Source organism: Colobus angolensis, unplaced genomic scaffold (assembly GCF_000951035.1).
Source record: "Colobus angolensis palliatus isolate OR3802 unplaced genomic scaffold, Cang.pa_1.0 Scaffold707, whole genome shotgun sequence".
In the NCBI taxonomy this organism is placed as follows: domain Eukaryota; kingdom Metazoa; phylum Chordata; class Mammalia; order Primates; family Cercopithecidae; genus Colobus; species Colobus angolensis.
Genome location: NW_012120788.1, coordinates 187554 through 200543, shown reverse-complemented (window position 1 = coordinate 200543; position 12990 = coordinate 187554). Strand labels below are relative to the sequence as shown.

Genomic DNA, 12990 nt, shown 5'->3' with positions numbered 1-12990 from the left:
AAGGATGTGATGCAAGGTGTGAACGTTCCCCAGAAAGAAGTGCATATGCACAACACAGCCTGGCTGCAGCATCTGCTTCAAACAAAACAGTCCGTCAAGCTTCACTTTCTTTGACTTAATCATTCTTCATGCTCCACCCATTTCCGGAAAGATGTGAGGCATCTCTCTGATGCTGAGCGCAAGGCTGTGCACCTCTTTGCCTTCTTGTGTGTTGTGCCATGTTGTGTCTAATTTGTGGCAGTTGTTCTCTGTTTTCCTGCCACGGATCCAGACAGTCCTGACCTGGGATGGGGAAGCAGGACTCTCTGGCATGGTCTTTATGCTACCCCAGGGAAATCTGGGATTGTTGAAATCTGAGCAGTAATGTCCCTTCGCCATGTGTCAGGCAGAAGCTGCCCACTAAATAACCTCTGTGTCAGCATGTGTGGGCATAGAGGGGACAGTGCAGACAGACTGCAGCTTTGTGCTTTCTTCAACACGTTCCTTGACCTCTTGGAGGTTCCATTTTATTGCCCAGCATAGAAGCAGCACAGCAAAGTGATGAAGAGAACAGTACCTAGAGCCAGACCGTCTGGGATGAAATTCAGGTTCCAGCGTGTCAGAGCCATGTAATGCCTGGGACCGTCTATGCCTCAGTTTCTCGAACCTCATAAGTGACTTAAAAGGTGAGAATTCTCAGAACAGTGCCTGGCACATAGTAGATGCTGAGGAATTGTTAGCTTTTATCATCACCAACCACATAATCCACATTTGTGGGATATTGTGAGGTTTAACTCAAATCATACGAAGTACTCATCATATGTGCTCCACACATTTTACTCCATTAAAATGTTCACTAACAGATTTTTAGGCCGGGCGCGGTGGCTCACGCCTGTAATCCCAGCACTTTGGGAGGCTGAGTCAGGCAGATCACCTGAGATCAGGAGTTTGAGACTAGCCTGGCCAACTTAGTGAAACCCCGTCTCTACTAAAAATACAAAAATTATCTGGGCGTGGTGGCACACGGAGGCTGAGGCAGGAGAATCGCTTGAACCTGGGAGGTGGAGGTTACAGTGAGCCCAGATCGTGCCACTGCACTCTAGCCTGAGTGACAGAGAGACTCTATCTCCAAAAAAAGAAATAGATTTTTAGAAAATCTTTCACTTTCCAGGAAGAAAATTTATATTCTCTATGGCTTTGTGTTGAGGCAACAGCAGTAATCTCACTACAGGAGACTGCTTCACTCTCAATGATTTCTGTCTAGGAATATCTTGGTTCCCAGTATCATTCTGGCCTGAGCTCAGCACATCCCAGGCTGCCCAGATCTTGCCATGCCCTCCTTTGAGCCAAGCTGATCTTAGCTTCTCTCAGAAGTTTCTGAATTGCCCCATGTGGTCTCCCAGACTCTTTAGTTGAAAAAAGGAGCCCTCCCTGACTGCCCAGAGGTCAGTGCCTGCTCACGGGAAGGGGTTTGCTGTTGAAAGCAGTTATGAGCTTACTCTTCACTCAAGTCCGTGGCCACCTAACCCTTTATGGTGCGTGCAATTTTACCATGTACTTATGGCCAAGCCCTACATAGTCAACAGACCTCATTAAGTTGTCAAAAAGCGTTCTCAGGCTGAGGACATTATGCAACCTGGCTTTCGTTGGCCGAGGTGCACGGACACTGCCAAGGCTCCTATTTCTGGTTCCAGTGGATGAGGAGGACATTATTCGTAATAATGGCAAACAGCAGGGTGCGGTGGCTCACACCTGGTGGTAATCCCAGCGCTTTGGGAGGTGGAGGTGGGAGGATCAAGAGCCCAGGAGTTTGAGGCCAGCCTAGACAACATGGTGAGACTCCATCCCTACGAAAAAATTAAAAATTAGCTGGGTGTGGTTGCACATGCCTGTAGTCCCAGCTACTCAGGAGACTGAGGTGGAAGGAACCCTTGAGCCTGGGAGTTCAAGGTTACGGTGAGCTGTGATTGCACCACTGCACCCCAGCTTGGGCAACAGACTGACATCCTATTTCTAAAAAGAGATTATAATAGCAAACACACATTGAGTTCTAACCGGGCGCCAGGCACTGTACTGAGGGTTTAAATGCAGCATCACGTCTGTTTCTCACAGCAGCGCTACAAGCTGGGTGCTTGTGATTTCCACATTGTACAGATGAGGAAGCTAAAGCCGAGAGAGGTTCAGTAACATGCCAGCGTCACGTGGTACTTGTAAAGGGCACAAATGCAGCCCCACAGTCTCACAGCAGAGCCTGCAGCGCTGCACCACACTGATGCCTGAGCAAAGCTCACCCCCTGACCGGAGAGCCACAGAGGCAGGACCGAAGGTCAGGGGGCAGGGTTTCCTAGCATCTGCGAGCCTTTCAGAAAGGCAACGAACTGTGCAGCGCTCCAGCTGGCTTTCTCATGGAGATTCAGCAGAGACGTCTCTCTGGTAGAACACAGACTGTCTCTCCCCTCCCCCTTGTTGGTTTTACCCAGGTTTTGTTTTCTGAAAATGTGGCTGGGCCTGCTTAACATGCTTAGCAGGGCACTGGGAAATGCACTTCAGTGGCCGGTGCCAGCTAGCTTTTTGGAGTTTTAAAAAGACTTTCAGAAGTCTTATTTCTCCCCCACTGAGAGGAGGGAAAAGGGTTTTTATACAGTAACTCCTTTTGAGAGAAATGTGGAAACAGTGGGACCAGTGAAGTTCCTTCTGATAATAAAAAAGCGCTATCTATGTCTGAAGCAGGAGGCTTGAGACGAATTTTACGGACAAAGCAAGAAATAACTGCATTCAGAAACAGGTGAAATTCCCAAAGATGATGAAAAGGACTACACATGGGGAAATTGTATGTGATTACATTAGTATCTCTTCCTGAAATGAGGGACACATTGATGGAGATTATTAAAGCCAACAGTAATTGGGCCAGCTTGCCGAGTGCTGGAAGTCAGTATTTCACAGATGACTGTCTGTTTCTTGTGCATGTCAGGAAGGTTTACTTAGCATGTTACCGGCAGAATTAGTCCAGCTGTAGCTCTGTTTTTCCTAAGCAGTGGGAAAGGCTGCTTATCCTGTCTGAAAGCAGGGGCTGGAGAAGGAGAATTTTCTTAGAATTTAACAACACAATCTGAGGCTGAAACTCTGTGATTGGAAATGCGGTTTTGTACATGCTTGGTGTCCCTCTGATGTCAGCATCTCCTGACTGTGTATAATTTAGCCCCGCTACCTCCTATTTTAAGGAATTCCTTCAGTCAGAGGTCAGCTGCTTTGCTGCTGCCTGGAAGCAGCTTATCTCAGAATGTTCTTTCTGTTTCAGGTCTCTGTTCTAGGATGTCCCGACCCAGTGGTGCATGAGATCGCCTATCAGTACGGAAAAAATGTAGGAATAGCTTTTCAGGTTGGTATGCTTTTTATTTGTAAGAATGGTGGCATAGTGATACAGTCAGCATTCTCCCCTAGTGTGGAATTGCCAAAATAGTAGGAACGATGGCAGCGATGTTGGCATGGCGGTGCTCCTTACCTCCCATTTTTCCTTTTGCCAGCTAATAGATGATGTGTTGGACTTCACCTCATGTTCTGACCAGATGGGCAAACCAACATCAGCTGATCTGAAGCTCGGGTTAGCCACTGGTCCTGTCCTGTTTGCCTGTCAGCAGGTAAGTGTTACGAACTCCCTTTGACACACCACTGATAGCCCCACAGAACTGATGTCCCGTGACACACCTGATGGGAAGGTTGCATAACGGAATAGGTGGGAAGGCATCCAGGTAAGAGATCACAGGTCTGCATTTGATCCTGGCTCTGAGTGAGATGTTAGGGCTGGTCATTTCACCTTGCTAAGCCTGTTTCCTTATCTGTAAAATTGAGAAGATCAGCTTTCTCCCAGGGGGGTTGTGAGGCTTAGCTAAGATCCTATTTAAGATCTTTGTGTCTTGTGGTGTGCCAGAGGCATTTGAGGCAGCATCGTGATTATTTCCATATATTTTGGCCACTGGCAAAGTGAACGGTTTCCAAGTCTTGATTATAGGACTGGACTCTGGTGGTCCTCAGAGCCCCTTAAAAGGCACAGGAAGCATCAGGGGCCTCCAAGCATAAGAAATTCTCCAGTTTTAGAAGTTTAATGAGACTCTGCTGCTCTGAGAGAGGCCTTAGAACTTCGGCCATTGCCTCAAAATGTCAAGAAGTCAGCGGAGTGCAGTAGACCCACATAGTTCCTTCTTTCTCCGGATCGAGGGACTGAGAAGTGAGGAAGTCAGCACAGCTGCCCGTGTGTCCCCATTAATGTGAATGAAAGGCTTAGGAAGCTTCAAAGATGTTCCCTCGACTGACAAAGCAGACATCCTCACAGCCTCCTCTAGACCCTGGCCACATGGCTTGTGGCTGTACTGAATGTTACTTGAAATAAGTGAGTCATTAGTTGGCGTTGGAACAGCTTGTTAATAGATTTTCATCTTAGTAGTATTTAATTTGGTATGTAGCAAAGCAATAAGATGTTCATCACCATGCCATGAAATTCAACATTAGCCCTTTGGTCTAATATTATAGTAACTTTTGGTCTTTCAGAGATTTTGCCTCATTCTGTCTTCACGTTTACAAAGGTCAATCATGTCCTCCATAGAATTCAGTGATTCCACTGTGATACAGAAACCATGGCCCTTGCTTTTAGTGGGTTTCTGATTGGAGAGAGGAAAGGTTATCTTTCACCCACTATCTAACACAGCCATTGGCAGCATGATTCTTCCCAGGGGAGGCTGATGTTCTGGGTGGCTGGGCCAGGCTACTTTGGCAACTTGCTAGGGCTATGAATGGAGATGTCAGGGCACTTTGTAGGAACACCTGCCCTCATTATTACAAGGCTTCCATCCTTTCAGACTTTGGAGGCTGAGGTAAGAAGTGAAAGATATGCTATAAATAGGTCCTCTCTCCCAATGAGACTTACTTGCCAGCTGAAAATCCAGGAGCATAATACATGTGCCCAGTTTTGACAAAAATTTCTAAAAACCCCCTTTTGTACATTGAGGCATGAGTGAGGAACGTTTGAGCCGTGTAGATGTTATGCCGGGGATCAGAAAAATGAGGCACTGGCTACCACCTATACAACTGTGAACATTACTTCTCAGATACTTGTTAGTAAACATGAGTGAAGGACAGTAAGATGGACTGAGTGTGCTGAAATCCAGCTAGCTTGGTAAAGATTCCTTTACCTAGGCTCTAAGATTATCAGGATAAAAGGAAAAAGCCTCTCCTTGGAGAAGTCTCTGAAAACGTTTTGGTTGCTGTATTTGTAAAAATCTTCAAATTGTTAAATACTTGTTATGAACCCCAGAATACTAAGTTATCGGTTGAGTCCTTCTTAAACCTTAAGTTTCACTCTGAATATATTTTGAAAGAAACTAACTTACTTTCCCCTCCACACACAAAGGAGTAATGGCTAACTCTGCCTTCATATATTATAGTGGGGGACAGGGGAAATGGACCTCTATAAGAGATTGAAAAATGCTGATTAAGGCTGGGCGCAGTGGCTCATGCCTGTAATTCCAGCACTTTGGGAGGCCAAGGCAGGTGGATCACGAGGTCAGGAGTTCAACACCAGCCTGACCGATATAGTGAAACCCCATCTGTACTAAAAATACAAAAGTTAGCCGGGTGTGGTGGTGCATGCCTGTAATCCCAGCTACTCAGCAGGCCGAGGAAGGAGAATCGTTTGAACCTGTGAGGCAGAGGTTGCAGTGAGCCGAGATCGCACCACTGCACTCCAGCCTGGGCGACAGAGTGAGACTCCATCTCAAAAAAAAAAAAAAAAGGGAGAAAGAAAGAAAAATGCTGGTTAAAAAACACAAGCAAAAGGAAGAAAAGAGATTACTGTACCCCGAGCCATGATTTTATGTGTGCTTTACTGGGAAATCCCAGTCATGAGGCACCTACTCACACTCACCAGACAGCAGTGTTCTCATCTGCCCATAAGGCAGTGAGTTTAAAAGGCACATTGCAGCCTCAGAAAAGGGAACACAGAATGGAGTCCAAGCAGGAAGTGACTCTGGACAGGACTCATTTCAAAAGTAGACTGATGTTTGTCTTGTGGCACATGGGCCAGAAGTTAGCCAAATATGTATTTATAAGTTGCCTTCTAATAAAACAGCAAGGTTAGGCTCTTTTGTGGAATACACTGTCAAACAGGAGATTCTTAGCAAGAAATGTGTCAGAAGATTTTTGGGACTAAAATTCATTCTGGGTAAAAACAAGTTCCAAAAATAACATAAGAATGTGCAGTATCTCTACTTAATGAAATGTGTTTTTAGTTTACAAAGGATTCTTTCATACATTATCTCTAATCTCACAACTCCTCTTTGTGGTAGATATTATGGTGTCTATTCTACAAGTAAGAAACTGATGCTCAAACCTCGCCAAAATTAAACATCTGGTAAATGGCACAGCAGGGAACTGCACAAGTCTAAGACCAGTATTCATTTTATTACACAGTGTTACTGCCACTGGTAATGCTGAGAAGTTAGTAGCTATGATACCAAACAGGCCTTCCCACAGAGCAGGTAACTAACCCACCCAGGCACTGATGATACTCAAAGAATCATCTCTGTGTGATGTCTTTGTTATTGTGAACAACATACCTACTTAGTGGAGTAGTTTTAAGACGTCTGTAATCCTTTCCCTTTGGTAGGTGAGTTTTGTTTGCTGATGAGATGCTCTTTGAGCTTTTCCATTTGTGAACACTGGGCCAGGGCAAGCATTCTTGAGAAACCACCTTTTCCTTTTTAACTTGGTGTAATGGGTTGTCTTGGAGTTTGCTCCACCCAGCACTTGACAGAAACCCCCTCTCTTTGGAATTCCTTTATTTTTAACATCTCTCTTAAGGGGTTTCCTGGTAACAGTTGGTTCAGAGGATTTAAGAAGAGTTTTGGGGATTTCTGGAGAAGTCCCAGGGATGACAGCATCCTCCCATGTATGTATGTGTACATATTCTCTTTAAGAACAAAAACCTCAAGTTAATTGGATTTTGAAAGCTTCAGAAACAAAATGGAAGTGCTTTACTTTATCTGGTGAAACTTCATTACTTTTCAAATATCTTTTTTAACAAAAATAAATCTTTCCTTTCTTCTGCTTCTCTAAGTCACTAGACCCAAATGTCAACTGTAGCCACGTTTCCAAATGCCATCACCAGCCCCTGCACCAGCTGCACAGGCCTTATGCTATCGTGGTGACTAGTTAGTGCCTTAGAGTGACCCACGTTTTGCTTGGGTAAACTCATCTCCTGATCACCCTGGCGGTTTAGTGTGCGGATGGGTTTCACGGTGCTACGACCTCATTTACCCACAGGTGGTTTTCCTGCTCCTAAAAACACCACCTGAGCAAACAGAAGTTTTATCTGTCACTAAATCTGCAGGCAACTGTTCTTCCTGCTGTGTTTCTCTTTTCTTTTCCACATACACATGAAGGGGACTGGGGAGTGCCTGGGGAAGAGTTTGATGTTTTGCATATTATAATTGCACACATGACATGTTTGGAAGGAAGGATGTAGTCACTCAATGCAAATATTTTTTTCAAATTTTGCTTTCTCAGTGCTTTTCATAGTAAAAGCATCAGTGAAAACACCCAATCAGCACATCTTACTACACTTGCTGGTACTGTAGAAAAAACTTATACATCATAAACACGGTCATGTCACCAGATGCCTACAAGAGGATCACATTAGTGTTAACGATAAAACCTTCTAGATATCCAGTATTGGTATGTGGTATTAAAAAACGAAAACAGGCTGTGTGTAGTGGCTCACACCCATAATCCCAGCACTCTGGGAGGCCCAGGCAAGAGGAGCACATGAAGCCAGGAGTTTGACACCAGCCCAGGCAACAAGGCAAGACCCCATCTCTGTAAAAAATTTAAAAATTGGCCAGGCGCAGTGGCTCACGCCTGTAATCCCAGCACTTTGGGAGGCTGAGGTGGGCGGATCACAGGGTCAGGAGATCGAGACCATCCTGGCTAACATGGTGAAACCCCGTCTCTATGAAAAATACAAAAAATTAGCCGGGTGTGGTGGCATGCGCCCCGTAGTCCCAGCTACTTGGGAGGCTGAGGCAGAAGAATCGTTTGAACCCGGGAGGCGGAAGTTGCAGTGAGCCAGGATCGTGCCACTGCACTCCAGCCTAGGTGACAAGAGTGAGACTCCATCTCAAAAAAAAGAAAAAAAAAAATTAAAAAAAAATTAGCCAGGTGCATGCCTGTAGTCCCATCCCAGCTACTTGGGAGGCTGAGACAGGAGGATCACTTGAACCTATAGGAGTTTGAGGCTGCAGTGAGCTATGATTGCACCACTGCACTCCAGCCTGGGCAACAGAACAAATCTCAAAACAAAACTAAAACCTACTTGATTTGGTTTTTTTTACCACAGAAGTTGATTTGGGCTTTCCTGATTTCTTTCTAGTAGCTTGTTTTCTTAAAACACCAGTAACTAAAGGAAATTACTGGTTTTCATAAGAACTAACCAGTTGCTGGCTCTATAAATTCTGTAAACACATTAGCAGTCTCTACATGTTTAGAGCTTTGTTCTGACACATATTTTGGTCTGAAAGAAACATTCTTTCTTCGTCTGTGATCACTCGGCTGAGGCTTTTCTATGTATGCCCTATTTTTTCTTCTAGGATTACTAATGCCATGGTCATGGTTACAGGACAACAACTTATTTCATCTTCAGGTTCACTGCCAGGGAAAAACTGGCAACTGCTATAAGCACTGACGTGGCCAAAACCAAACACCTTACCTCTTCCGTGGAGCCACAGACTGTTAGAGCTCAAGGGCTTCCGGTCATGAAGAGGAGAGGCCTGAGACCCCAGGGACTAAGGAAGTCACTCAGCTGTGGCAGTTGGTAGCCAAACCAAGACTAGAGCTCGGATCTAGGAAGTGAAGTGATACGGTGTCCTGGCTTTTGCATTCTGTTAATGGTGACAGTTATAAATAGTTGCTAAGTATTGTAGAATATCGATTTTACCTTCAATTGAATTTTTACTTTTTTTTCCCTCTTCTTGCTATCAGGTTAATTCAGGTCTTTTTTATAAACTACTCTAGTAACCTGTTTGTTCTGTCTACCTCTGACTCTTTTAGTTCCATGGTTCTCAACCTTGGCTGCACATTAAAAATACCAGAGTAGATGGGAGGGGGTTGAAAATCCTGGTGCCCAGACTAAACACCAAGCCAGTATAATCAAAATCTCTGGGAACAGGATCTAGGCAACTGTATTTAAACCTCCCCAGGCAAGGCGCAGTGGTTCACACCTGTAATCCCAGCACTTTGGGAGGCTGAGGTGGACAGATCACCTGAGGTCAGGAGTTCGAGACCAGCCTGGCCAATATGGCAAAACCCTGTCTCTACTAAAAATACAAAATTAGCCGGGTGTGGTGGTGCACACCTGTAATCCCCACTACTCGGGAGGCTGAGGCGGAGAATCGCTTGAACCAGGGAGGCGGAGGTTGCAGTGAGCCGAGATCGTGCCATTGCACTCCAGCCTGGGTGACACAGCGAAACTCCATCTCAGAAGAAAAAAAAAAACACACACACACACAAAAACTTCCCCAGCTGATCCCAGTATGCAGTCAGTGTCATGCAGCACTGCTCAGATCCACTCTACACACTGCTTAAGGCAGAGCTCTGCACGTAATGCTCTCTGCTCAGAAACCTCAGTAGCTTTCAGTTGGCAGTCAATTTAGTACTTAGAGTAGAATGCCCAATTCCCATCCTTATCCTAGGCCAGTGACTCGCAAAATGTTGGCAGAGACCAGAGATACTGGTGTCACCTAGGAATCTGTTAGAAATGCATGCCAAGGCTCCACCCCTACTCAATCAGAAACTGGGGGAGAGGCCCCACAAGCAGTACAGGCGATCCTGATACGATTTCAAGTTTACCAACCATGTTGTTTTTTATTTTTCTATTTGAGATGGAGTTTCACTCTTGTTGCCCAAGCTGGAGTGCAGTGGCGCAATCTCGGCTCACTGCAACCTCCACCTCCAGAGTTCAAGCAATTCTCTTGCCTCAGCCTCCTGAGTAGCTGGGATTACAGGCCTGCACCACCACGCCCGGCTAGTTTTTTTATATTTTTAGTAGAAACAGAGTTTCACCATGTTAGCCAGGCTGGTCTCAAACTCCTGACCACAGGTGATCCGCCCACGTCGGCCTCCCAAAGTGCTGGGATTACAGGCGTGAGCCACCACGCCCAGGCAGAACCATGTTGTTGTTGAGATGTACTTTACTCTCCTGCCTCTTACTCAGTGTCGGACTAGGATAAAACATCAGAATAAACAAGGACTGATGTGTCTCCTCCTGTCACCACCACAGTGCCTAGGCATAGACAGTGGATGTCTTCTCTTAGCTCAGCTTTTGTGGCCACAGCTTATTGCTCCCCCACATCATCTAGACATTTAATTACATTTTTGTTGTTTCTTGTTATTTCCTATTGTTACAAACTAGTGTTAGAACACTTGTTTCCCCCAAGAGAAATAAACAGATTTTCTCTCTTTTTTCTTAGTTCCCAGAAATGAATGCTATGATCATGCGAAGGTTCAGTTTGCCGGGAGATGTAGACAGAGCTCGACAGTATGTGTTACAGGTAAGACTATTTTTAAAAGAAAGGCAGCAGCAGGAACAACGTGGCAAAGTCCTTTAATCCAAAAATGGAACAGTAAACATTAAATTACAGATACAAGACTGGTCAACTACTCTTGATGTGACAAAAACTGAGAAGGGAAAACTCATTTTTCGGATTTTTTGTTTTCATTTCTCTTCTAGACTACTTAGGAAATTATTTTGTTTTAACTGGTCTTAGGTAAGGCACAGATATTAGTGTCTTGTAAAAGGTACCTAAGTGATTCTGGCGAACTGTTAGTGTTGAAGCCCAGTGCTGTGGACCAGCCTTCCCTGTGTCCATCAACAGAATCACTAGGCCCCCAGTCACCCAGCCTTGGCTCCAGCCTCATCCATGTCCCCATCCATGACCCCATGCGGGCTGCAGCTGCACTGCTGCAATGGGCTACTCATAATTGGGCTTTCCTAGTCTGTCCTACCTATTATAAAAGTGTGACTGAAGAAATTATCATTGAAAACAATTAAACCAACATAGGCAAACTATACATTTATACAAACGTTTTTCTTTTAAAGGGAGAACCATTTAACCCTGCTCAGGGGCTAGTGGCTTGTTTTAAATACATTGGCACATATCTTCAGAAGCTTTCTGTGGAAGCCAGATCTCTTTGCATGACTTGAGTTTTGGTGACTGACTCTCTTGAGAATGAGCCATTTCCAAGTTCACCGTCATTTGCAGCCAACAGATCTCCTGGATGAGTCAGAGTGAGCAAAAACATTGTTACAAAGCAAGTGTCGCGTGAGATCCGTACTTAGTGTAGTACCTGAAAGACTTCCAAATAATTACTGTTCTGATTCTTAAAACATTTAAAAAGCAACCCCCAACCCCTAAAAGGTTATTTTTCTCTTTTAACTGACTATGCCGTTAAGCCTCATCATTCACTATGGGTTACTGCCTTTTTTGGAGAATGGTTAAAAAGTACTATTAAAAACTATGGGAGGGAGCTGGAGCTGATAAAAGTCAATATCCCTGGGAGAGGTTCTGGCTTCCGAAATAATGGTGGTATTGAAAGCTGGAGTGGGAGGTGGAACTGAAAAGAGGGAAATTAATAGTAGCACCTATGGCAAACAGCAAAGTTGCAGCAATCCTAGCCAGAAACGCATTTAGAGAAAACAAAAATCCACAGGAATGTTCTCTGAACAAATTCTCCAAAATTCTAGCTCCCTTTTCACTCACATAGCTTCTGGTCCTATTCCCTCATTAAATGTGAGTAGACAACTCAGGGTTACAAATGAGTTGACTGAAGTTTGCTGAACAAAAGAGTGGGACCAAAATAACGGGGGGAGGGGGGGACTCAGGAAAAACATAAATAGGAGGATCCAAAAATATACCACATTCACAAAACAAGACAGGATCAGACTTTTTAAATGAGTAAGAGCAAGTTCTAAGAAACTGGAAATGACTGAAGAGCGAACTCCAAAGAAGGGCTGCAATGTGAAATTGAGGAAATCCTCCCAAGTGTAAAACAGAAAGGGGGAAATAGTGAAAAAGAAGAAGAGCTACAAGGACTGGTGCCATCATGTAACAAGTATTTCAGGAAGAAAATTAAAAAGTGGTCACTTACGCAGGAAAAAGGTGTCAAAACTGGCTCAATGAATAGCAAAAATACTGGATGCTAGAAGGCAGTGGAGGAAGGTCTTGCAAATAATGATTAAACATTTTAAACCTAGGATCCATTCAATCTGAAGGCAAAAGAAAGTCACCACACATCAGGACTAAAACACTGACTTCCCATAAACACTTTCTCATTTTATTTTTCTGAGACGGAGTCTCGCTCTGTCGCCAGGCTGGAGTGCAGTGGTGCATCTCGGCTCACTGCAGCCTCCGCCTCCCGGGTTCAAGTGATTCTTCTGCCTCAGCCTCCCGAGTAGCTGAGAATACAGGCGCCCGCCACCACGCCCAGCTGATTTTTGTATTTTTAGTAGAGACGGGGGTTTCACCATGTTGGCCATTGTGGTCTTGATCTCGTGACTTTGTGACCCGCCCAGCTCGGCCTCCCAAAGTGCTGGGATCACAGGCGTGAGCACCACACCTGGCCTGCGTGAACACTTTCTGGATAGGTTATTTGCAGATGTACTTCAGCAAAATGTGTGGAAAACACTGAGAGAAGGCAGGCTTCTGTACAAAAAGGAACAGCAAACTAAAATGTGTCATGTTTTGAGCAATTGGTATAGAAAATCAGATTTCTTTCAACCACAGTGTTAGGAATATTCTATTTCTAAATGTCAGAGGGGTCTGGGTGCACTGGCTTACGCCTGTAATCCCAGCACTTTGGGAGGCTGAGGCGGGTGGATCACTTGAGGTCAGGAGTTTGAGACCAGCCTGGCCAACATGGTGAAACCACGTCTCTACTAAAAATACAAACATTAGCCAGGCGTAGTGT

At 44.8% G+C, this 12990-nt stretch overlaps 1 protein-coding gene across 1 annotated transcript in view; it reads left to right on the top strand.

The window, feature by feature from the left end:
- The window catches only part of LOC105501379 (decaprenyl-diphosphate synthase subunit 1), a 50469-nt gene that overhangs the window by 35768 nt on the left and 1711 nt on the right, over positions 1 to 12990 (top strand). The window contains exons 9-11 of the mRNA XM_011927291.1: positions 3278 to 3358; positions 3504 to 3617; positions 10494 to 10574. Coding sequence (XP_011782681.1) covers positions 3278 to 3358; positions 3504 to 3617; positions 10494 to 10574 — 276 coding nt within the window. The remainder of the gene's footprint in view (positions 1 to 3277; positions 3359 to 3503; positions 3618 to 10493; positions 10575 to 12990) is intronic.